Consider the following 25,481-nt stretch of genomic DNA (forward strand, 5'->3'; position numbering starts at 1 on the left):
AGTGTCAGAGAAATGGGGGAGACGTGAGAGTGGTGAAGTCAGGCAGGCTTCGAGACCATGGTAAGACCTGCCCGAGGACGGATTCGGACGTCCTGGTCACTCACTTGTCTTCCCTGTTGGTACCTCTCATCTCTTTCATCAAGAGACACAGGTTTTCAACCAGCCGGCCTCCTGTCGTTACATTGCTCATCTTCCTGCCCTGGAGCCTGAAGTTCGGGAACAGGTGCATTTCCCGCTCACACGCACGTGACGTTTTGTCATAACCTGACTTGTGTTTGTAAGTTCAGCCCCGCCCCAGAGTGGTCCGCATGCCAGGAGGTCTTTGATCTGCTTCTGGGTCAGCCCTCAACATCTTTTCAATGAAGACCCTATTCCCCTAGCGCCGAGAGGAAGAGGGAGGCCGTGAACCTCCTGGCACTGATAGAGAGGCCGTCCTCCCAACAAGGCTCCCTGGCCCATGTCTCCGGCAAAGCCCTGAGCGGACGTGAGAGCAAGGAAATGAGTGCTTCCACAGATGTCCTGGAAGGTGTGGGAGCACAGTGGGGGCGTCTCCCCACCTCTCTGGGAGCCGGGCCTGCAGGTGACCCTGCTCCACCTCCACCACCTATCGCTGTTAGGACAGCGATACCTTTAGCACAGGACATAGGTCTGTTCGGGGTTTGGGGGGAAGGTTGGGGTTAGTCAGCCAGGCCAGTGAAGAAGCTGAGTCCCCAGGTCTCCCTGTGAGACCACCCTGATCACATCTGCCACTCTTGGGGGCCCATTTTCCAGGAGTTAGAGTGGCTTCTCTCATTGCCAACGAGAGGTCATGCATGGTCTGGTCGGGCCCCTCTGTCTGGGGCTCTGGACACTGAGATGGCCTTCACTTGGGGTCAGGTCTGCAACTGTAGGGACAAAGGGCTGCGACAGAAGTGTGTGTATCCTAGGCTCGCCTCACAGTGGAGGGTGGGGACTCCTGACGGCCAGCTCCTTCCCCAGCAGGATGCTGGCGGCCGAGGAGCTTGAGGGGCTGGCAGAGATGGGGTGCCCGGAGGATGGGGGGGCTGGGGCCCACCTCGAGGACACAGTGGTGCTCCCGCTCTCCGAGAAGGATGGCCAGGTGGAGCAGATGCTGGTGAGTGGCCGTGCTGGGACGGGCGGTGGGGCTTCTTGGTCCACCTGCCGCTGGCCCATCCTGCACCTTAGACCAGCGTTCAGACCGCCCTGGTTTCTTCCTCCGGGGAGATGCTTTAACCCGGATAATGATTCTTGTCACCCCTCCAGGAGGGCCATGCGGTTCACAAGAGTCTTTTCTTTCTGCAACTCTGTGTCTCAGTAGATGAGAGACAGGGCGGGGGTGTAAGGGAGACCTCAGTGTCTCTGTTAACTACCCCGATCCAAGAGAAACTACGAGACTGTATGAACTTGGTTCAAAGAAAATGAGAAAGTGTCGGTGACTTCAAGTGTGCGCCCTCAGCCTCCTCGCCTGTCCCCGGAGGGGGGTCCGCTTCTCCCCACCCTGCTTCCATTAGGCCTCTGCCTGTCTCCCTCCCATGGTGCCATGTGTCCAGCGGCCGTGGTCACACAGCACAAGACCAGACCTCCCACCACAACCCCATTTATCCTAGAAGCAGTGTCACCTAAAGGGTCCCGTGGGAAAGCTGGTACACTGCATTTAAAATGCTGTGGCTTCTGCTAATTTCTGAACAGTTGATAAAATATCCACGTCAATACAACACAGGTTTTTGCTTGTGTTTTTGGGAATTCAGAGGAATTAGCCGCAGAAGCAAGGGGAGTACCTGGATTTTCTGAGTCCCAGGCCCACCCCGAGGGTGGGAGGCATCACACAGCCTGGGGTCCTCCGGAATCTGCGAGAGGTGTGGTGATTCCATACTAACAATCGAGAGAAGGGGTATCCCCAACACCACGGGGCAGATGGGGCCCCCAGTCTCGGGTTGGTTGACTCCCCGAGCAGGCAATGAGCTCAGAGGCTCCTGGACAAGACAAGAGGACGAGTGACAGATGCTCGATGGAGTCTCAGGCTGACCCCACGGGCTGGAGGGGGAGTGCCCCGGGTGACCCCACGGTGCTGCGTGGTGGGGGACAGAGGACCGTTTCCAGTTAGCTCACAGAGCCTGCAAGCAGCCGTCTGACAGCCCGTCTGCCCTTCTCTCCCCCTCGCGCTGTCCCTCGATGGCAGTGGCTGCAGCAGCAGGTGGCGGGACTGCACGAGGTGGTCAGGAGCCAGGAGTCCCAGTGGGCCGCCGCCGAGCGCCAGCTGCAGAGCCGGAGAGACACTCTGGCACAACAGAACCTGGAGCTTCGGGCCGGGCTGAAGACCTCAGGGCCCCCGCGGCCGGGAGCTGGGGAGGCAGTCACGGGCACCCTTGGCCCGAGAAGGAAGTCGGACCCTCTGGTCTCAGACGGCATTCTTGCTGTACCTCGAGGCAGCATCACGGTAAAGGTGGACACACGGTCGCCAGTGCCCGTGGTGACCTTCAGCCTCCAGGAGGTGAGAGGGCTTGCTGTCTGCTCCCCTGCTGCACCCCCGTCAGTGGCAGCCAACAAGCACCGGAGCCCCAGCACGGGCCTGCTCCCCACGGACGGCTGACAACCTGTTAGGGCCGCCGCCGGCACTTCCCGGGCGTCTCTGTTTGCCTACTGCACTAACCCCAGCCCTAACCCCACCGATGGGCATGTGGCTGGTGAACTGGACCACCTGGATTTGGGCCCCCTCTTGCTGTCACCAGAGCCAGCACACAGGCCCCCAGGGGTGCTCTGTTCGTGCACCAGGACACTGTGTGGGGACGAGATCCAGACCCCCCAGCCCCACCTCAGAGTGAGGGTCCTATGCTTAGAACCAAGTGGCAGGACCACTGGCTTCCATGTCTGGGCTGTGGGGCCAGCTGCAGGGCTGAGGGACCGAGCGGCTGTGCTGGAGAGGCTGTGGCCCAGGCTCCACTGCCATGTCTGTCCTCTGGTTCCTCAGTACGTGTCACGGTTACTCAGATCATCACAGTTGTGCACAGATGTTGACATGAAATCATGTAAATTCTGGCAAAATAAAAGTGGGCTAATTTTCAGTGGATTCGGGGAAGTGCCAATATTCTTATCTGCACTTATTGTGTGAACTTTTAAGTCTTACAGTTCAAGGAGTTAGGATATTTCAGCTGTGACACAACAATTCACACTCATACACACAGATACTCTCATTCTGAGCCCATGTGCTTATGAATTTCCAAATATCTGTTGACTCTGCGCACCGCGCTGGTGGGGTTATTCATGAGGAGAGCATCTGCACTGAGAAGGACACTCCCGATTTGAAGAAAACAGCATGGCTATGTGAGCCTCACGTCACGTCAGGTACACACAGGCTCAGAGGTAGGGACAGCGTATCAGTTGGGGATGCAGGAGAGCACAGGCCTGAGGATTAGCCGCTCTGGAAATGGGACCATAGGCTGTTCCAGCCCTCTCCCCTACCCACCTCCTGTCCTCGTCAGAGGGCTGGGCGGTGAATAACAAAACCCCACATCCCACCACAATTCTCATGCTGGTTCTGGAGTTTGCTTCAGAGCAGAGAAGCTTGAAATTTTGCATTTCGAATCTTTGATAAATTGTGAGAGACAACACTAAAAATAGGTCACATTTTCTTTTTTCTTTAATATTTTCCCAGTTAAAGACAGATAATCCAAGGAAATAAATGTGGGTGTTCTTTATCTTGTAGTGTTTAGGAACCTGGGGTATTTTGACATAGTGAGCAACCATAAGAAACAAGCCATGTTTGCAATGTGCTGTGTTCTGTGAGCATCTTCAACAGGTTGGGGGGAGAAACCAGTCTAAGACCCCTCTCCTTCCATGCCTATTTTTTCCTAGCACCTTGCAATTGTTGTTGAATGGTTACATTTTGAATTTGCCTTACAGGTACTCTACCTTCGAAGATGTGAATGTTTCCTCTGAATTTTCTTTGTGATAAATTGCCTTTTAGGTATCTCAATCGGCTTTTGGGAAAATGTTACCTCTGTCAGCTGATGAAGAGATATTAGTGAAACATGCAGGCCGCAGAAGTCATAGTGCTACTGTCACAGGACAAGGACAGTCATCTAAACATGACCCTTCTTCCCAGGTGACCCTCAGTGTTTATGATCTTTAAAAGGAAGTAGATGTATTCCCACATCTCACTGAGAAATCCTGCCTCCTTGAAGTAATCCTTGCTACCCTGTCCTTGTAAATGCAGGGATCCAGTCCTTGCAAACTCAGGGATCCAGTCCTTATAAACTCAGGGATACAGTCCTTGAAAATTCAGGATTCTAGTTTTTGCAAACTCAGGGATCCAGTCCTTGCAAACTTGGGGATCCAGTCTATGCAAATTTGCATATGACACCCACTGCTCAATACTTCACATGCCCTTCTTAATGTCCATCACTCAGTTATCCCATCCCCATACATCCCCTCAGTGACCCTCAGTTTGTTTCCAATGATTGAAGAGTCTCTTATGGTTTGTCTTCCTCTCTGTTTTTATCTTATTTTATTTTTCCTTCCCCTCCTCCCATGATCCTCTGTTTTGTTTCTTAAATTCCACATATGAGTGAAATCATATATTTGTCTTTCTCTGATTGACTAATTTCGCTTAGCATAATATCCTCTAGTTCCATCCACATTGATGTAAATGGTAAGTATTCATCCTTTCTGATGACAATTACTCCAATTGTGTGTGTGTGTGTGTGTGTGTGTGTGTGTGTGTACCACATTTTCTTTATCCATTCATATGTCCATGGACATCTCAGCTCTTAAGTTTGGCTATTGTGGACATTGCTGCTATAAATATTGGGATGCAGGAGCCCCCTTCAGACACTGTTTGTATCCTTTGGGTAAATACCTAGTACTGCAATTGCTGGGTCGTAGGGTAGCTCTATTTTTAATTTCTGGAAGAAACTCCACACTGTTTTCCGGAGGGGCTGCACCAGCTTGCATTCCCACCAGCAGCGCACGAGGGTGCCCCTTTCTCCACATCCTCACCAACATCTGTGATTTCCTGACTTGTTAATTTTAGCTTTTCTGACTGGTGTAAGATGGTATCTTGTGGTTTTGCTTTGTATTTCCCTGATGATAAGTGATGCAGAACATTTTTTCGTGTGTCTGTTGGCCATCTGTACGTCTTCTTTGAAGAAATGTCTGTTCATGTCTTCTGCCCATTTCTTGACTAGGTCTTTTTGTTTCTTGGGTGCTGAGTTTGATAAGGTAGGGATTTTAAGCAGCCACATCTTCTCATATTGTTCACCGCCTATGTCCTATGGCTTTAAAACCATGGTGTTTCTTGGGTCACTGCTATGCTTTTCCTCTATTTCCACATCGGCTTTGTTTCGGGGCCTCCATGTGGATGTTACTTGATCTCTATGGCACTTTCCTTATTCGGGTGAGCTCCTCTGTAACATAGACTGGCAGCCAGCATGTTGGTGACCACCCCAGCTTTGCATCTTCCTCATCCTTGAGAAGCCCTGCCGTGTACTCAGCCAGCATGGGGTAGCAGGGTTAATGTGAACCAAGAAGAGCCCCAACTCATCAAGATGACCCGATGTCCTGACGTTCTTTCCCAACGAGACTGCTGAGTATTTCACTCCTGAAGGAGGATCTGGAATCTGCTCTAACTCAACCATTTATTGCAAGTGGGAAAAGCTACTTTTTGGATCATGTGGGCAGAGAATCTGAAGTCCTAGGATGAACTGCATGACTCTCTGGTGCTCTTAAGAGATGCAGCCTTGTCCTTTGTTCCTCCACTGACCTGCATTAGTGACATGCACACAGCATAATTGCTTCATAAATGAATGTCTGAGTGAATCAATCCATGGCTTAGCCATAAACCATCCATTTTTGAATTGTGCAAAGGGCAGAAAAATTCTTATTATACATTTTCAAATTCAGTTTTGAGCTATTTATTTTGCTGTGGCGGCTAGGCTTTTCTACAGGATCAATCATAACTTTCCTGAATCCCACAAGAGCATGGGCTATAGAATGAGAAATGGGACATGTCCATAGTTCTGCTTTGTGGGGTATCAGAACAGAGTTATAATGGTGTAGCTCCTGTCACAGCCAGCATGATGTGTTTATGATATTCTTGGGTAAAGCGACCGTTATTAATGTGAAAGCACTCCCACATTTGCTTTCAGCTGATAAGTAAGAAGATAGAAAGAACAGAGGCAGGGGAAATAAGATCATGTGAAGATGGAGATGAAACTCTTTCTAGAAGTCTTCAAGACAGAAGTGCAATGCCTCCCACCCGGGGGATGCCCTCCGAGGAGAGACCAGCCGCATTTGTGGATGAACAGGTGACGCTTAGAAAACTGCTTATTTATACTGGCTGTATTCACAATTTACATTCCAATAACATTCCACTTAGACCTAACTAGAATACTCAATTTATTACTCAAAATAGCTTCATTTATTTACAATAATTGTATGGCGGGAACCCTGGGTGGCGCAGCGGTTTAGCGCCTGCCTTTGGCCCAGGGCGTGATCCTGGAGACCCGGAATCGAATCCCATGTCGGGCTCCCGGTGCATGGAGCCTGCTTCTCCCTCTCCCTCTGCCTATGTCTCTGCCTCTCTCTCTCTCTCTCTCTCTCTGTATGACTATCATAAATAAATAAAAAAAAATAATTGTATGGCCATAGATATAAAAAAATGGGGTCTCTTGGTATTAGCGGTAATGCTGGGGAAGCAAATGAATGGAGTTGATGCTCCTTTGCTCTGCCATGCTCAGTGCATTTCTGCATTTGAAAACACGGCTTACCTGCTGGCGCTGAGTGCAGTGCTTTGGGTGGAGTCCTGGGACTTTTTTGGAAAACTTTGACAGTTGCAAGTGGCTTTCTGCAGCAGGCAGCTTTTGATCTGAAGTGACAGGGTCGGGTTTTGTGATTGTCCTTGCACCCAGGCCACACACCAGTCATCCCAAAGTCTGCAAAAATCAAGTGGCTGGAACTCACCAGTGCCAGCCAAGGACGCAGAAGATGTCAGGCTCAAGGAGGACAGCCCAGCCGCTGATGAGAATGGTGAGCACCTCGGGGGGTGGGGGGGTCCTTCCTCTTTGCCTCTTGCTTTAAGGTATGAGCTTTTATTACATGTGCCTGCCTGAAATCTTCCTGTGGCAAGTGCTGGCAACATCCTCCTGCCTGAATGTCTTTTCTGATTCCCTTGCTGGGTCCTCAGTGTTTTGCCAGCGCTCCTTAAACCCCAGAGAATGCACACCCAGTGCTGGTTCCCAGGGGCTGGCATCAGCCTTTGCCTTTTCTTTCGGGCAGGCTCACCTGCCTGCACCTTCCTGACCCCTCTTTTCCGACTCTTGGAGGCAGAGCCCCTCCTTCCCCAGCAAGCCTCTGCTGCCCAGCAAACCCATTTTGATGCCAATAAGGTTTTTTTTTGCTTTTTGGGCTCATCTCCCATTCATCTCTGGGCCAGAAGCAGCTTAAAGGCAGAGACAGCATCTTCCCATCTTCATCTCCCGAACCTAACACTGAGATCGAGTGACATCCAATAAATATTTATTGAATGCATTTATCGAATAGTTCATGTTTCTTACAAGATCAAATGTCACTTGTTAACCCAATGTTTGTGTGACTGACCTTCTATTTGTAATCTCATGAAAAAAAAGAGAACATGTTCACTGTTGGTTTAAATTGGACTTAGAAATTACATTAGGATTTTTAAGATGTGTGTGCATTGTCCTTTAGAATTCAATTTCTTTGCTTTTTCAGGCACACGTTCATTACCTTGCAAAGGTCCTGAGGGTGGGCTTCTCCCCCCAGAGCACAGTGATGGGTCTGTCCACGCCCCACCTGGCACTGTCAAGCCACAGGTGAGTAGGGCTGAGGCTGGAACCAGCCCCCAGGACTGAGACTGTCATGCCCGCCTACCTCCTTGGGAAGAACAGAACACTAGCCTGGTTTCAAATGCCCCTACTTTCTGGGGATGGTCAGCCTTCCCAACAAGGAGCAACATTTTTTTCTCTTAGATTTTGAAGTTGCACATAATCAATACAAGATTGCTATTTTTACATCACTGAAGAGTTCTCAGATCAAAATTTATATTGTTTTTATTTTATAATTTTTAATTAAAATAGAACCAAAGGCAAATATAGCAGAAATACTTTAAGCTCTAGTGAGCAGTCCACTTGTTATGTGCTAAATTTAATAACAAATGTCAATGAAATGAAATAATTTTCTCCATGGGAGGAAATTTGGGATGTAAACTTATTTAAGATATAAAAGTAGGCAATCAGGGGAAAATAGGAAAATATGGGGCCCACTTATCTCCAGTTCTCCCAAGAAAAGCCTGTCTGTTTTGCTCTTTCCAACATCATCAACGCAAATGTATAAGCTCCTGGGATGCTTTCCTTATTAGTGTGTAACTGTTTTCCCCACGAACATCCTGGCCCAGGTCTGACCAACAAGGAGATTGGGACATAACCCTTCACAGAAACACACCATGTGGCCAGCTACCGCCCACCACCCAGTGCATGGACCCAGGGTGCAGGGCTGTAAGATGTCGGGGTGACAAGCTTTCTCCGGCTTGGAACCGCACATTTCCTGGAACCCACATGGGACCAGGGTTGTTCTCTTCCCACAGAATCCTCCTGCAGAGCCAGGACCTTCCCATATGGAAGCAGAGAGAAAACTGGAGCACAAAGAAGGAGGGACGCAGCACCCAGATGGCATGGTAGGTGGGCGCCCCTGTTTCCTAGGCCAGGCTCCTGTGCAATGTGCACTTGTGCCTTGGGTGGGACCCAGCGGCCAGGTGAGCATCCCTCGGAGGGGACTGTTGTAGGGTCTGTGTCTGCCAGTTTATTTCTAGGACATAAAGCCACACATGTTCCAATAGGAAAAATGTCTTAAAACTGATTTGCCTCTTATTGTCCTAAGTCTGTCTCAGCCTCCACATTTCAGCCCCTGAGGAGCCCTTCCGGTTGTGAAGGACACGTCCGCAGGGCTGTGGTTGTCCCAGGAAGCCGTGCAGAAGGTGTGCACTGCAGCCATCGTGTCTGGTGTCTCGTATGCACCTGGGGACACGGCAGCAGTGGTGGCAGTGGTGCTCGCAAGAGATGGGCCAGCGTCTTGCTCAACAGCCATCATTCTAAAATTGATTGATTGATTGATTGATTGATTGAGTGGGGGGAGGAGCAGATGGAGCATCTCAGGCAGGCTCCATGCTCAGAGCGGAGCCCAATGTGGGGCTCGATCTCATGACCCTGAGATCATGACCTGAGCTGAAATCAAGAGTCAGGCATTGACCCACTGAGCTCTCAGGTACCCCTCAACAGCCATCATTTTGAGCCATTTCCACTGGCCTGTGGAGTCCTCCTCAAGCAGAGAAAATATTCAAATAAGTGAGCGACAGGGAATGCTACTCGCAGGGACAGCTTGAATTCATGTAAGTGTTGTTTCTCAGTGTAGTCGTGATGCAGGTTTCTAGAGGGGAAAACCACATAGTTTAAAGGACTCACCTTACCCTCTCAGCAAGTAGGTCTGTGAGAAGGAAGTAATAACTCCTTAAATACTTATTGAGTAGGTATGTGGATGAATCACTCAATCTTAGATGCCTCAAAGGCTGTGGGGTAGGAACGCAGCTCACGGTCTCCGCCCTGAGGCCTCATGCACCTGTTGGCCCCCGTGCATTCCTCGTGCCCCCCACCTCATTCTCCCAATCACCACCACCTCCCTGTCTCTCTTGCTTTGGGTCTGTCTCTTGTGTGACTTGCACTGGATAGGCTGAAATTTGGTCATTTCTCCCTTTTTATAATGTAAACAAAAAATTATAGCTGATTTTAATATTTTTCTTGTGTGGAATGTTTAAAACATTACCCGTGCTTTTTCATTTCTGAGAAGTTCTTGTTTCTTTAAACCTCATTGGAGTTTTCATTGTGGGTTACCCAGTTAATCTCCTAAAATTGAACTGAACGCAACCTCACTTCATTTGTCTGGTTGGTCTGGGACCCAGGCAAACGAGGTTCTGGTTCAAACCTCAAACTGACGGCTGTTCCATCGTCAGCAGGTGGTGTACACTGCTGGCTTTTGCTTGATGGATCAGTGAAGTGGCTTTGAGAAGCCAAATATGAGGTTTTTAGTTCCCTGCATCTTCCCTCAGTTGAATGAACTGTATTCCTGAGCTACGGTCAAGAGTGACAAGGTCACAGTGTAATTAATAACAGCATATTTTACCATTTGGATTTTTCATATGCACAGATATTAACCCCCCCAGATCTTTTTTTCCTCATCTGTTAGTAGTTACGTGAATGGTATTTTCAAAAGTCCTAGTTCAGCCTTATGCCTCTGAAGTTACACAGTTTGCCGATTGTTGATGGAAGTCGGTAAATCTTCAGGTCAGGGTAGAATGACACAGGGATGAAAACAAATGTACAAATAGTGATTTTTATGTAGTAATGCCTGCAATTTGTATGATCTAAGATTCCCAAATTCACCAAACTCAATGATTGTGGGTTTTCTAGACTGATGGTGAATGACTTGATGATATAGGCAAGTTTTCATAACATAAACGTAAGAGAAACAGATGTGTGAGGGTAAATCGTAACATTCCTTATTCACAGCGAGATTCAGGGATGTGTTGAGGTTTGGGGGCTGGCCGAGTTCGTATTTGTGAAGATAAAACACTTGCTGTTGACAGCGCCGGGCAGGCAACAGGCACATAACGCTTCCGAATGGAGTAAGAATAATGAAACCACAAGAATCAGGCTTTAAGTAATTTTTCATGTCGGAACTTTCGTGTTTCCATGAAGGTCGTCCAGGGGCTTGGCAACGGCTATGATGTCATCCCCTTGTCAAAGGGCACCGGCAAGGACAGAGGCGCTGGCAGGAAGGCCACTGTCCTGCGGTATTTAAATGGAGACGTGAAGAAGATCTTGCCAGATCAGAGAGTGGTGAGTACAGAGTCTTCTTTCTTTTTTAGAATCTTTTTTTAGAATAATCAACGTCATTGTTTTGTTTTGTTTTGTTTTTTGTTCTTTTTAACCAAGCTTTGGGATGAAAATTCAGGGAGTTCTGAATGACCACAGAGCTCTTCTCTGGTTTCTGTTTTTGTTTTACTGGTTTTAATTAGAGGCACCTGCTTACTGCTCTGTAATTTTACCCCAGCTAAAGGCCTATGGCCATTGGCAAGGGCGGATGTTAGAATCCTGATGTAGATGAAGCCCTGGAATCACTGTCATATGTCCTTTCTCTGGCCCGAGGTAATCCCACCCCCCTTGTGTAGTAACAAGGAGAATCTAGAAGACCCCATGTACATGGTGACTTTTATGATGTCACAGTCCATTGAGTAATAGATGATACTGGTCTCATCACCTACTTCAGTATTTCAAATTCTGAACCCGGAGTCTCCTGAAGTTGTTTCTCAGCCCAGAGCCGCACTGCTGTCATTGGAAGGAGTGGCTCCCCACCTTGGTCTTTGGCATGGTCCCAGGACAGTCATGGCGGCTAAGGGAAGTCGTAGCAGGGCACCTGCTGAGTGAGTGAGCGGTGCTCTTCTCCACCATCCTTTCTCTTTGGTTTTGAGAGGAAACAAAGCCCTCAGCCTGGGGTTGCACCTAAAATCATTCTAATGATAGAGAAATAAGCACTTTTCGCTGTGTCTCGTTTTTGGAAAAATTATGCATGCAGGAAGAAAGCCTCAGGAACAAGAGGGCAGGCCAGTCCCTTCACTCTCAGCAGCACGGTGTGTGCAATATTTCCACTTTATCAGACACCTTCCCCCAGCTATTCATGGAGCCTCCTTTCCTGTTCTTGTTCCTGACCCACATAAGCTGACTAGGCCAGGCCCCCCAAACTAGGGGTCGAGCAAAATGTCAGCCTTTCAAGTTCTCACTTTGGAAACATTAACATGAAATAGATTTTTGTTTCTGTGTCCCTCTTCTGTTTAAATTCTCCTCCGTCCTGTATGGTTCAGGGCCGCTCAGCTAAGGGGAACCCTTCCTGCTTTCCCCATCACTATCCTTGTCTACAACTGCTCTTCCCCACAGTCCCTCTCCACTTGGTTGGAAACCAAAGGAGTCACACTGATTTGAAACTTCACAATTGGGCGATCAGTTCCAGAGGCTGGGCTTGGGTGTCTGAATGACATGGGAGCTGGTCTGTGTTATCTCAAGCTGCTGGCACATGCTTTGTCCGAGCTGGGTGGTTCATGCTCATGGGGCTCATGGCTCATGCTCACCATTCCTGTCATGACATCACAGGGCCTGGGTAGGGTATAGATCCCCCAAGGCAATGAGTCTGGGTGGGTGAGTTTTGGGTTTCAGATTCTGCCCAGGTGAAGGACAGGGCCACCCCATAGTCAGTAACCTCTCAGAATAAGGAAAAGTCCCAGTGTCTTCCCATGGACAGGGGAGGCCTCTCCCACCTGCAGGAAGTACTTCACTAGGTTAAATCCAGGTTCAAAATGATAACACAAACAGCATCCCAACACGGGTGTTTCTGGTGCTTACAGATTTACTATTATGCAGATGCTCAGATAACGCGCACAACCTATCCCAACGGTTTGGAAGTTGTGCAGTTTCCTAACAAGCAGACAGGTGAGTGGCACGTGGTTACCTGCTTCCTGAGTGCATGTGAGGCATATGTGCTTTAGGTAGGGATGTTAGGCTCACCTAATTGGAGCCTGTTATGCAGATTCTCCACGGCAACAATGGTCCACATAATTCAGGGCTTCAGTTACGTCGTGAAAAGCCAAGGATCCATTTGTTCCTGATTCTTATCCAATAGCTCTGAACCCACTGCTTGAGTTGGGGCTGTGAATGCACCGAATGCCTAAGGAAATGCCATCAGAACTTGCTGTCTGGGTTTGCGTGTTCACGTTCTGTGTCGGATGGGTAAACACGATGAGCCACTTGCCAGACGAATGGCATGCCACATAGCTTTACGTCTGCTCTCTCCACAGCTGTCACATTCTTTCTGAAGTTCTGAGAATTTCATGCTCTGGTTAAAATCCGAGATTTTTGGTTTTGTGAATTTGCTTCATCTTGTAACAGTTTAATTTTATCTCTCATTATGCGGAGTCCCTATTTTTTTCATATTAATGACTATGAGGGCCTGCAAGAACCTGCTTTCTAAATGGGTGGGGCACACCAGTTGGCGATTCTCCCATTTAGAGGACACTGTGTCATAGCATCCTCTTCATTGTCAAGTCACCATTGTCTCCCACCAGTGTCGGAATGTGAGTTTTCCTCTGGAGTAAACTTTAAGAGAGTGTACAATGGAAGTAGGTCATTGTCCCAGTGTCTTCCTTGTCTGTCATGGTCACCACCACCATTTGTGTGAAATAGGAGGCATTCCGTCTTCCTGAGTAGCTGCCCTCTTGGTTGAAACAAACAGAGCCCTGACCCCAGGCTGAGCTTTGGAGTTTCCCAAAGCTTGTGTTCTTGGGATGGGCTACTGCTGTGATGACGGAGCTTAGTGTCTCCCAGAGCTGGCGTGTGCAGTAGGGCCTGGCTGGTGGTCTCCTTCTCACCAAGCTGGTCTTCATCAGGTCTGCCCCACCACCACCCTGCAAGCCTTCTAAGGCTGTGGGCTGTGCCCAGATGGACCCAACAAACGGTGGAGGTTGGTCTAACCTCACAGACATCATCAAACAAAGTGCAGTGGCTTCAGGATACTTACTAACGTACAGCCACTGCAGTTTGTTTCTGCCTTTGAAAACCCAGCTCTTCTGCAGGCGTGTTTAGCACCAAGGATGCTCATCATGCAGAAGGCCATAGGTCTGTTTTTTTTTTTTTTTAATTTTTAACATGTTGTGATCAGTAAATGCAGTCATTTAGTTTAACTATACAGTGGTTATTGTTTCTGTACAAGTCTTATTTATAAAGTAGGTTGAAAGAATATGCTAGAAAATGAGTATTTTGATCTGGGTTTCATTCCTTGGTTTTCTTCTTCTACTTTAAGAAGTCTAACCATAATTGCAAAACAACCCCAAAAAACCTTAATGCCAGAATTTCCATATAAGGGTGTCTCTGCTCTCTCCACAGGAGTGGTGTTGGTAGGGGATGTATAGTCCACTGCACAAGAGCACCGTTAGTAGGAGATCATTTTAGGGAGATACTGAACTGTGGACCACAGTTAGCCACCTTTGACTCCTCCCTGAGTGACCCCAGGGGGGCTGACCTCTTTGAGTTTTATCATCGATATCATGTGGAGGAGCACCAACCCACGGACTGGTCAGGGACCCACGGGCCAGTAGGTGGTGAGTGCCAAGAACAGAGGCTGACACCCACACTGGCTCTGGATGTCCAGGGTGCCATTAGCAGTGCTGTAGCCTTGTTAGAGCTGGCCAATGTGGCAGGCGCTGCATGTCTGGGTTTCCCTCCCCCATTCCCCAAATCTCAACTGTAGCAGCTGGCTGGGGAGCTCCAGCTCGGGAAACCACGAGATTTCCCAAACTATTCTCAGAACATTTGCCAACCACACCATTAACAACAAAAGTGTTCTGTGGCCCAGCAAACAGATTTGGAAAATGTTGGATTATGTGAAGCTAACCCTTTTCCTCTCTATTTCATCTTTAGTATTGTGTTGGTAACTGGGGCTCCCTGGGAAGGGATAGTAGGAAGGACCATTCCCTATTTCATAAATGTAGGTCACCACAGAATGCTTTTTTCATGGACTATTAATATGTTCCTTAGGCTCCTTTTAGGGAAAATATGTAGTATCTCAATAAGGAGGAGGTTTTGTTGCTGATTTCTTTACTTGGGTCTTTAAAAACTCAGCAAAGGGGTTACATAGACATGGATGGCATCTCCAGCACGGGATGTGATGTGGAGATATATACTTGTATGAACACTAGGATGGAATTTGTATCTGATATTAATTTCTTGGTCTTCCCCACTGAGGTGAGGGTGACAATGCTTGGTGCTGGTTGTGGCAAAGACCAGAACTCTTTGGGTCATGCTTGTCCCTGTCCAAGCTAATCCTGAGCCAATTCTGGGGTCCCCTACTATTCTTGTCCGATGCTCTGCTCTACCTTGCTGCTAGGCCCGCACTCCAAGCACTAACCTTTTCTTCTAGACTCTATCGAGGCTGACGGTTTACATGTTAAGTGAGTTATTAATCAGAATGCCAAGGAGACCTGCCAACTCCAATATGCTGTGTGAAAATTCCTTGCAGCTAATTTCCCGTGGACTTTGGGATGGCCTTCTGTCCTTACGGCTCTGTAGCTTTGTCTCCCAGCCTGCCTCCAACGTTCTCAGTCTGGCCCTCTGCATTCGTGGAAAGCTTTCTGCCTTTTGGGTCTTGTATTTTTGTGTTGTTTCCTGCCTGGCTTCTAGCAGCAGGAATGGTTAAATCTGGCTTCTTTGCACAGGAAAACTGTCATTTTCTGATCTGGGGCCAATTTGAAACTGGATCCCATGCTGGGCCGAACGCTTCCATGCAACATTGCTAAATATCCTCCCTGACCCCTGTAAATAGTTCTGAAATTGCCTTTGGCACGATTGGCAAGTCTGGAGAGAGGGTGAAACTTCAAAAGTGCCCTCAGCAGTGGCCAGGACAAGGGTCGAGTTTGTGAACGGCCACCAACTGTCTCTGTTCAAAGACCAGCTTCCTTGTTTAATGTGCAAGAGATGTGCTTTGATTCCAAAGGCTCATTGCTTTGCATTTATGTCTTTAAACCATGACTGTGTTTTATACCGCTCAGGTGCTTCACAGATTTGTTGTTCTTTATGGATTAGTTTGGGATGGGTTAGTACTGCCCTCTGCTTTTCAGACCAATCAAATTGAAATTGTACAAAACCAAGACTTCCCCTTGTGAGGGGCAGGGTCCATTTCTCCCAGTCTGTAACCCACAGAATTAAAACCACCCTCAACATTAGCCATCCCATTAACCAACTAGCACGCAAATGACCTCCATTCACACCCAAGTCTCCTTTTCTCACATCCAGGTGGTTTCCTGCCCTTTCCCTTTGAAGGAAGTGGGATTAATCAGCCCAGGTTGGGTGTGTCAAGTACAGGGAGTACTGCCTGTGAATCCCCAACAGCGGGCAAGGAAACTTCCAGAGCTGAAGGAGCCTCCTGTTTTGTTGGCGTGGTACGAGTGTGGGTCACCAGGCATGACAGGAATGACAACACAGTGCTGCCCTGTTGGTGTGATACCAGAAATCATTCTCAGTGTGATCCTTTCCCCTTCTGTTTAAAGTGTGTTGACTTAACTTCCTCCCCTCAGTGATGGGTGTGTGCACAATATTTGGTAGACACGGTCTATATGGCTCGTATTTACTTCATTTTCAGTGTATTCAGCGTCCTGATCCCACGTGAGCTGGAGAGAAAGGTACACACTGTAACTGCTGGCATTACTTTCTTTTTTTTTTTTTTTTTTTTTTTTTTTTTTTAAAGCAGATTTAATTTTTTTTTTTTTAATTTTTATTTATTTATGATAGTCACAGAGAGAGAGAGAGAGAGAGGCAGAGACACAGGCAGAGGGAGAAGCAGGCTCCATGCACCGGGAGCCCGACGTGGGACTCGATCCCGGGTCTCCAGGATCGCGCCCTGGGCCAAAGGCAGGCGCCAAACCACTGCGCCACCCAGGGATCCCCGCTGGCATTACTTTCTATGTCCGTCCATTAGCGCAGACTTTAACTGTGCTGTTCTCTTCCTTTATTTTTTGTTTGCTCTAAATTAAAAAAGATTATAATTTATTTTAATGTGATTTCAAACTTCCTGGTTGTACAGAGGACTCCTGTAAGACTCTAACCCAGACTCACCAATTTTTAGCTTTTTGTCTTATTTGCTTTGTCATTCTCTGTGTGTGTATGTATACATGTACATAAATACATAATCATGTTTTCTGACCTCCAGAGAGTAAGCTGTATCTATCAATATCCCTTTCACCAATCATACGTCTGCATGTTTACCGGTTATAAGAGATCAGGACCATGATCTCATCCCAACTTACTGCTTCTGCAAAGACCCTATTTTCAAATGAGGTCACATTCGGAGGCATTGACAGTTAGAACATCAATATAGGAACTTCAGGGGAACAAATTCCACCCATAACAAATCCCTAGGATTTCTTTTTATTTATTCTGCTTGAAATATGAGGTGCTTCTTACACCTATGGATTTACACTTTTATATCCACTCTAGAAGTTTCATAACGATTACCTTTGATGATATTGTGTTCTCATTTCTTCTTCTGGAACTCTTGACCCATGTCTGTCTCTATCTACTTTCTCTGTCTCCTTGACCATTCCCACCTGCAGAAGCCAAGGCTTCCACCTGCCCCATCTCCACCCTCCCCTGCCTCTCCAGGCTCACTGTCATCTGCTCGTTCTCCTTTTGTTTATTTTGGGAAGTGGTCTCTGGATCTTTTGTACATTTTCCACTGAGCCTCATATCTGAGGTCTAGTGGTTAGTAAGAGAAGTGAGGAAACGTCTAGCTAATGAAAGCTACATCCCTAATATAATAGTAAGAATAGCTCTGACTTACATGGCCCTCATTATGTGGCAGGGTTTCTTCTGGTGCTTTCCATCTACACATTTAACCTTTAAAAAAATCCAATGAAATAGGCGCCCTCCCTGTCCCCATCTTAGAGATGAAGAAGCTGAGAGCATCAAAGTTTGTCCACACCCACGTGCTGGCTTCATGGACAGTCTGGCTCTGAGCCCAGAATGAATGGGTCGTCCCTCAGGATCCCAGAAGCCAGACACAATCTGATTCTACCCTCCAGAGCATTATGTTCATGTTCTTAGTTCTCTGCTTCATCTGTGGCTGTAACTCCTCTTTCCTTCCTAATACTTTTCTCTTGACCAACTTTACAAAGGTCTTTGTGTTTATTATGTATTTCAAATTACTGATTTTTGGCTTTGTTGATGCTTTATACTATAACTTTGTGTTTTCTCTTTCACAAATTTAAGCCCTCTTATTTATTATATTTTATGCTTGACTTTACTTTCTTTTTAAATTCTTAAGGTAGAAATAAGTACTCATTAACTTTTTGCTCTTTATTCCCTAATATAAATATTCGAGGCAATAAATTCTCTCTAAGCACCTCTTTGGTTGTATCCTTCAAATTTTGTTAACATTTATTTTCTTAATGCAGTTTAAGTGTCTTTTATTTTTTTACTGTAATTTTATTTTGTTTTTTGCTCATGTGTTATGTTAAAAGTGTTTTTAAAATGACTTCCAAGTGCATGATGTGTTTTAGTTTTCTTATCGCTGTTTGTTTTAATTTAGCTAAGATGTGTCAAGCCATACCTTGCATTATTACCTTTTCTTTGAAATCCCTTGTCTCCTTGATGGCCTAAAGTGTAGTCATTTTCCCCCAAATGTTCCATATGTGCTTGAGGACATTATGTATGGTGCATAAATCTGTAAGTGCCTTTAGATCAAGGGTTTTAAAAGTTGTGTTTTCAAGGATAAAGAACCCCAGAAATGAACCCACAACTGGATGGTCAATTAATCTTCAACAAAGCAGGAAGAATATCCAATGGGAAAAAGACAGTCTCTTCAACAAATAGTATTGGAAAAACTGGACAGCCATATGCAGAAGAATGAAATTGAACCACTTTCTTGTACCATATACAAAAATCAACTTAAAATGGATTAAAGACCTAAATACGAGATAGGAAACCATTAAAATCCTAGTGGAGAACACAGGCAGTAACCTCTTTGACATTGGTCATAGAGACTTCTTATTAGATATGTCGCCTGAGGCAAGGGAAACAAAAACAAAAATAAACCACTAGGATTTCATCATCATTAAAAAAGGGGGGGATGCCTGGATGGCTTAGCAGTTGAGCATCTTCCTTTGGCTCAGGGCATAATTCTGGAGTCCTGAGATCGAGTCCCACATCGGGCTCCCAGCATGGAGCCTGCTTCTCCCTCTGCTTGTGTCTCTGCCTCTCTCTCTCTCTCTCTCTCTCATGAATAAATAAATAAAATCTTAAAAAAAAACCTTCTGCACAATGAAGGAAACAATCAACAAAACTAAAAAGCAACCTTTGCGATGGGAGAAGATATTTGCAAATGATGTGTGAGATAAAAGGGTTAGTTTCTAAAATATATAAAGAACTTATAATAACTCAAAAATCAAAAAACAAATAACCCAGTTAAAAAATGGGTAGGAGGCATGAATAGACATTTTTCCAAAGAAGATATACAAGTGGTCAACAAACACATGAAAAGATGCTCAACATCACTCATCCTCAAGGAAATACTAATCAAAACCACAGTGAGCTACCATCTCATACCTGTCAGAATGGCTAAAGTCAACAACACAGGAAAGAACAGATGTTGGCAAGGATGTGGAGAAAAGGGAGCCCTTTTGCACTGTTGGTGGGAATGCAAACTTGTGCGGCCACTCTGGAGAACAGTATGGAGGGTCCTCAAAAAGTTAAAAATAGAGCTACCCTATGTCCCAGCAATCACACTACTGGATATTTGCTCAAAAAACACAAAAACAGTAATTCAAAGGGATACACACACCCCTATATTTATAGTAACAATATCCACAATTATGTGCCTACCCTGGGCCAGTGCTGTTTTCGAGCTGGATGCATGACAGTGAACAAAACTGTAAGACAGTCCCATCTTGTGAAGTTTATGGGAGGGAGGCAAGCAACAGAGAGGTACAAATAAGTAAAAATTAACACATATTAAACTCAATAGAAAAAAATAAATAAACGTAATAGAAAAAAGTAAGAAGGTCAAAAATGGAGAAAGGGAGGTGCAGGCAGAGGGTGTTGTTATTTTATACCTGGCTGTTATTTCCCATACCCTGACAGTAGGGTGATCCAGGAGGTCCTTCCTGAGGAGGTGATACTTAAGGAGAAGCAGGGGCAACATGAGAGGGAGAGAGCTACAGGGGTACCAGGCGAACAGCATTCCAGAGAGAGCAGAGCAAGTGAAATGACTGAGGAAAATCAAGGAGGCCAGCGTGGTAGGGGAGGAGTCACAGCTGTGTAGAGGAGGTGAGGTCAAAGCGTGAGGAGCTGGAGTGTGTAGAACCTGCACTTTGATGCCGAGGAAAATCCCTGGAGAATTTTGAGCAAAAGGACAAGAAGCAATTTTTCTCAGTGTGTTGAGGATTTAATTCTGCCTCTGTCACATCTGCTGGAAGGTCTGACATCCACCTAATTTCCTCCTTCGAAGGTGAACTCTTTTCTTTCCTGCTGCTTTTAGGAAATGCTGTGTCTCCCAGCCCGTTATGATAGGGGTAGTTGCAGATGTAGCTGCATTCTGTGTGTTGGGGGCGCCGTGCTTCTCAGGTTGAATGACTCACACCTTCCATAAGGTGGGGGTCCAGCCTTAGCAGGGGCCCAGTTAAATGTGAATTTTAGGAAAGCAACGAGTGATTGTCTAGCACGAGCAAGTTCCATGCAATACACATGTGGGCATACTTATTCTAAAAATCATTAGTAGTGTATCCCAAACTCAAAATGTAACGGGGTGCCCTGGCATTCCCATTCCAAGTTCAGGGAAGTCCTCAGCTGTGGTCCCCAGCAGCATGACATTCCTGCACAGTCCCCCTGTCCCTCCAGGTGCGGGTGTGGGACCTCGCCTGCTCCCTACACTCCCTGCTGCTCATCACATTGCATTTCTCTTGTCTTTGTTACATCCTGGGCGAGTTCTTTAAGATTACCTCCCAGTTCATCGGTTGTCTCTTCAGCTGAATATTACGTGCTCTTCGATACGCCTTTTAGCTTTATTTTTAAATTTTTTTTTAATTTTTATTTATTTATGATAGTTACAGAGAGAGAAAGAGGCAGAGACACAGGCAGAGGGAGAAGCAGGCTCCATGCACCGGGAGCCCGATGTGAGATTCGATCCCGGGTCTCCAGGATCGCGCCCTGGGCCAAAGGCAGGCGCCAAACCGCTGCGCCACCCAGGGATCCCTAGCTTTAATTTTAAAGATCATATTTTTCGCTTTCATTTTGGTCTTTTTCAGATTTACCTAGTCTTTTTCTGCTAATATCACTTCTCTCTTGGTTTCAATTTCTTCCTTTAATTCTTGAAATGCTCTTACATGCATTCCCTTTGGAGTCCGTTTCTGGTGGCATCACGCTCGTGGCGTCGGAGTCCTGGTGCTGCTGGCGCTTGGCCACTTGGCCATGTGCTGGCTCCTTCCCCAGGTGGTACATTCCCTCACTGTTTTCATGGTTCCAGCTGTCGGCTTGTGTTGGGCGGCAATCCTGGGGGGCTCAGTTTGGGTCCATCGATCCAGAAAGCTTTGTGCCTGCTTCTGCCATAGGCACCAGGGCGCTGCCAGCCTGGGCTCCTCTAGGTTTGCGTCTCGGGCTGGGGTGTGCCCGACTCCACAGATTCCTCAGGATGCTCAGGAAAGGACAGTTATCCTGCTGCACACCCCTTGCCAGAGGTGGATGCTTCCCAGGGCATCCGTGCATGGGCGGGGGAGGGGGGCATGACCTCTGAGAGTGTCATCTTTAAGCAGGGATGAGCTGACTCCCCGCAGAGCCACCACGAGTCCAGCCTGGGACGTGATTAGCACCTGGCAGCAGGACAGCTCTAGCTTCTGTTCTGTCTGCTTCTCAGCAGCCACTGTGATGTTTGGTCTTTACCATGAGTGTAGGACCTAATTTAAACACATTCCAGGGTTATTTTATCTGGCATCATACTTGGCAGTGGAAATGTTTTCAGAGCGTCTGACCTGCCCGGTACCAGAGTCAAGGTCATCGTTAAAGAGGCCATCACGGATGGACGAGGGACCCCTAAGCAGGCTCCTTCCAGCTGATGCTCAGCTGTATCTGGTTGGACCTTTGACCTTCACAGCCTGTCCCTTAGGCTCCGACTTGGCAAATAAGTGGACAGGTGGACGCAAGAGCAATTGCTGTCTTCAGTGACGTCCAGCCAGTTTTTGACATGGCACGTTACACTTGCTCGTTCACGCACGCCGCGTCAGGTGGCTGATTAGTGTTAAGTCGGGTCGTCTGAAAGAGAGAGGTGCTTTGTAGACCTGTGTTTCATTGTTGTCTCTCAGCCTCGAAGCCGTCAGCGGGCCCACGCGGACGTCTCCAGTGCACCACAGCACTCTCTCCGTAGGAACTCCAAGTCCTGTCGTTGTCCTGGGAGGCACGTCTGTGTCTTCAAAACTGCTTCTTGTGATTGACATTTCCGGAGCAGAGTCAAAGGCCTCGTTTTCCACTCCTGCCACTTTATAGATGCAATCGTGTGTCGCACACACGTTCTTGTCAATTCATACAGATCAGCAGACCTGTGTGTTGAGGATGCACCAGGAAGTCAGTGGGCCCAGTGGTGCTCAGCTGTGTTGCTCCGAAGAAGAATCCCATAGTCCCTTCTGGGAGATTCCATCAATATATCACAGGAAAAAACAAAACAAAACAAAACAAAAACAAAAAAAACCAACTTCTACAGGTTTTTGCTATAAAGTATTTTAATGGGTAGAATTTTTCCTCAGTTACGAGATTTGTCACCAGCATTTATTTTTCTTATGTATATTTGGTGCTGCCTCTTGTCTGCCTGCAATTGCTATTAACAAAACAAAAAGCAAATGAATATTTTATTAATTTATTTATTTTTAAAATATCGTATTTATTTATTCATGAGAGACACAGAGAGAGAGGCAGAGATGCAGACAGAGGGAGAAGCAGGCTCCCTGCAGGAAGCCTGATGTGCGACTCGATCCCAGGACCTGGGATTACGACCAGGTCGTAATGAGCCAAAGGCAGAGAGATGCTCAACCACTGAGCCACCCAGACATTTCACGAGTGAATATTTTAAAAAAGAAAACAGAAACTGATCAGTTAATAAGTTTAACATCTTTTGTGCACAAACACACGCAAACAGGGATTTATACCACATGCGTGCAATATAACCATGCTTTTGTTCCTATAATAACATTAGATAGAGCTGGCTTTCAGCAGGTTGCACAATGAGCCCTGTGGCTCCCAAGGGTTCTCTCTCTCTCTTTTTTAAAAATTATTTTAAATAGGCTCCACATTCAACGTGCGGCTTGAACTCACAATCCTGAGATCAAGAGTTGCATGCTCTACCGACTGAGCCAGCCAGGCACCCTTAAGGGATCTCTCTGTCTCTTGCATGAGGTCGGAAGTCACCATGGTCTATGGAGGCTACTGTGCAGAGAGGCCTGGATCTCTACCACGTTCTCTGGTCTGAGAGCCCAAGTCGCTGTGAAAAAGTAAAGGTGAAGGTTGACAACAGTTACTCAAAGGCATTCAGAAGCCCAAGGTCACCTGCCGTGGGTTTGATGATTACCTTCTACCATGGAGCCAACGAGCATATGGAAAGAAAGAAACATTTTAGCTGGGGGGATAATTTGAACAAAGTTGGGAGAATATAAATTTTGTGTTCTAATGAGACCCAAGGAAATTAATCTGCCTGGAGCAAGATTATCAACTATAAATAAAAAATGATAGAGCAGGATACGAAACCAGGTCTGGAATACTAATGCTTTGCGGAGTGGGTCACCACAAAATATGTTTGAGCAGCTGAGAGATGCAGCTGGGACATTAGGGAGATTCATATAAAACGTTATATTTATATAAAAGATTATATAAAACATTAAAAACGTTCTTTTTATAACGTTTGTTCTACAGAAAAACATCACCCCGATGGCTCAAAGGAAATCGTGCTTCCAGATGGGACAGTGAAACGTCTGAGTGATGGACGTGAAGAGACTGTGTTTCCTGATGGGACAGTCGTCCACGTGGAAAGGTCAGTGTTAGGACAGGTTGTATGGTCAATAATTTCTTTAGATTATTTTAATTTTTGTAAAGGTGTAGGTATTTGTGTGAAAGGATAGAAAATGATGTCACTGACCCTGGGTGTTGTCTATGACCTTGACTTGGCTCCCTGTGTAGAGAGCTGGAATCTAGGCACTGACCCCTTCTCTTCCCTGACCTTGGCCATGCTCTCCTGGCAACCTCAAAATATCTGGCTTCAGCAAATGCCCCATCAGATCATGTTGGAAGCCCGAGTCCAGGGCAGGACACAGAGGAACAATTAGAGACTCACCGATAGGGCGTTCTCTCCCAGGGCCTGTTACCTCCGAACGCCCGATGTGTGTGGGGGCCAGACCCGAGCCGTCCCCACCTGGCAGCCACCTGCGGCCCCACAAGCCCTCCTGGACGCTGTAGCACACACACTTGCCACTTGTCTCCACAGCACAGTTGGCATGAGCTCTGGGTCACTTTTCTTGTACGATTCTTTATCACAGTCCCGTCACCCCCCTGCTACCCCTCCTCCCTCCTGCCAGGTAGAGCTTCCAGCACAGGACTTCAGGTGCATGAGCAGACCCGCCACCCCGTCCTTCTCCCTCGCACTTTTCCTCAGCCCAACTGAGTCTCGGTCAACACCCTAAACCCACTGTGTGCCTTCCCTGCTCTGCCCCCTCATCCACCAAGATCTGGAACAAGGATTCCAGACCTGGTCCTGCTGCCATGTGGCTCCCTCAGGTTGCTCTTGGGCAGCACCGGCCACCGTGCAGGTACCAGGTTGCTCTCCCCACTACCAGGAATGGCGACAGAACAATCATGCTCAGCAATGGGCAAAGGGAAATTCAAACGGCCGGGTTCGAGAGGAGGGAGTACCCCGATGGTACTGTCAAGATTGTTTACTGCACGGGCTACCAGGAGACCCGCTATGCATCCGGGTGCGTGAAGATCAGATATGAGCCTGGAAACATGGTCCTGGATGGAGGAAGTAGGTCATCCCTCAAAACCCAATGTTGCGTGTGACTTCCCAATTACATTTGTTTTTGCTAAAACAGACACAGGAAACTAACAGTATATTTCACTGCCCCCAATGATAGAGAACACGCAAAGCTTTAGGACAACCTAAGTCATCCAGAAATTGTGAAGGAAGAGACACCCCAGCCCCCAGGCTCCCTGGGCAGGACAGATGGTCAGATCAACACTAGTTGGAGAGCAGGGCTCACCAAAGAATGCATTACAGGACCCCCAGAAAGGCTGCCTCCTCTTTGCTCATCACTAGAGCTTGCTCTACCCTGGGACAGCCCAGTGGGGACAGAGAACAAAGCCGGGTGCTCAGCACGGCAACCCCCTTGGGCCCACTGCTTAGAGACACTGGCGGCTCTTCCTCTGCGCTTTGCCCTGTGCCCTCCACGACCTCTAACCCCCATGACCTTGATGAGTAGGTAGGAAGACAGTTCTAGTCACAAGTGAGCCCATGGGGAGCCTGACCCAGGGTCAGTGCCATGTGGGTCTCAGGGTCCATCACTGCGCAGGCAGTAAATTCCCTCCTGAGACACATGATCTTTTGGTCCCAAAGTCAGAACGATGACCAATTAATGCTTATTTTTTATTTTGTAGGACGCCTAGAAAATAAGCAGCATTTTGGCAGTTAGTGGGTTTTTACACTCAACGTGGAGAATCCCCCGGTCACAGGGAAGGAAAATCTTGGAAAATCTCATCATAAGATGTGGGTTTCTGTATGTGTTTTCAACAATATATACTCGTGTTTTTCTTTGATGGACATGAAAGGTCATGTTTTCGTGCCAGTAGTTATTT

The 25,481-nt window shown here is 47.1% G+C and overlaps 1 protein-coding gene across 4 annotated transcripts; it reads left to right on the plus strand.

Moving 5' to 3' along the window:
- The first annotated feature begins 632 nt into the window (after nt 1-632).
- LOC140635687 (T-complex protein 10A homolog 2-like) lies at nt 633-25,438 on the plus strand. Of its 4 annotated transcripts, XM_072830685.1 has the most exons (12): nt 967-1,114; nt 2,180-2,491; nt 3,965-4,102; nt 6,144-6,302; nt 6,906-7,023; nt 7,726-7,826; nt 8,597-8,686; nt 10,761-10,901; nt 12,461-12,545; nt 23,550-23,667; nt 24,467-24,654; nt 25,284-25,438. In XM_072830685.1, exons 1-12 carry the CDS (start codon nt 983-985, stop codon nt 25,316-25,318), a joined length of 1,617 nt encoding a protein of 538 aa, XP_072686786.1. In that variant the 5' UTR covers nt 967-982; the 3' UTR covers nt 25,319-25,438. The 4 variants fall into 4 exon arrangements, 3 of the variants coding, with proteins under 3 accessions (XP_072686797.1, XP_072686808.1, XP_072686786.1); XM_072830696.1 differs by lacking the exon at nt 24,467-24,654 and having other exon boundaries at nt 633-1,114; XM_072830707.1 differs by lacking the exon at nt 2,180-2,491 and having other exon boundaries at nt 964-1,114.
- The last annotated feature ends 43 nt before the right edge of the window (nt 25,439-25,481 follow it).

Source organism: Canis lupus, chromosome 1, assembly GCF_048164855.1.
Source record: "Canis lupus baileyi chromosome 1, mCanLup2.hap1, whole genome shotgun sequence".
NCBI classification, from domain to species: domain Eukaryota; kingdom Metazoa; phylum Chordata; class Mammalia; order Carnivora; family Canidae; genus Canis; species Canis lupus.

What these genes read in the sequence shown, in the direction of transcription:
- LOC140635687 (XM_072830685.1), top strand. Translation starts at nt 983, where the DNA reads ATGCTGGCGGCCGAGGAGCTTGAGGGGCTGGCAGAGATGGGGTGCCCG. An exon ending in CCGCATTTGTGGATGAACAG is followed by an intron (nt 6,303 to 6,905) that starts GTGACGCTTAGA and finishes CCTTGCACCCAG; the next exon opens with GCCACACACCAGTCATCCCA. An exon ending in GTTTCCTAACAAGCAGACAG is followed by an intron (nt 12,546 to 23,549) that starts GTGAGTGGCACG and finishes TTTGTTCTACAG; the next exon opens with AAAAACATCACCCCGATGGC.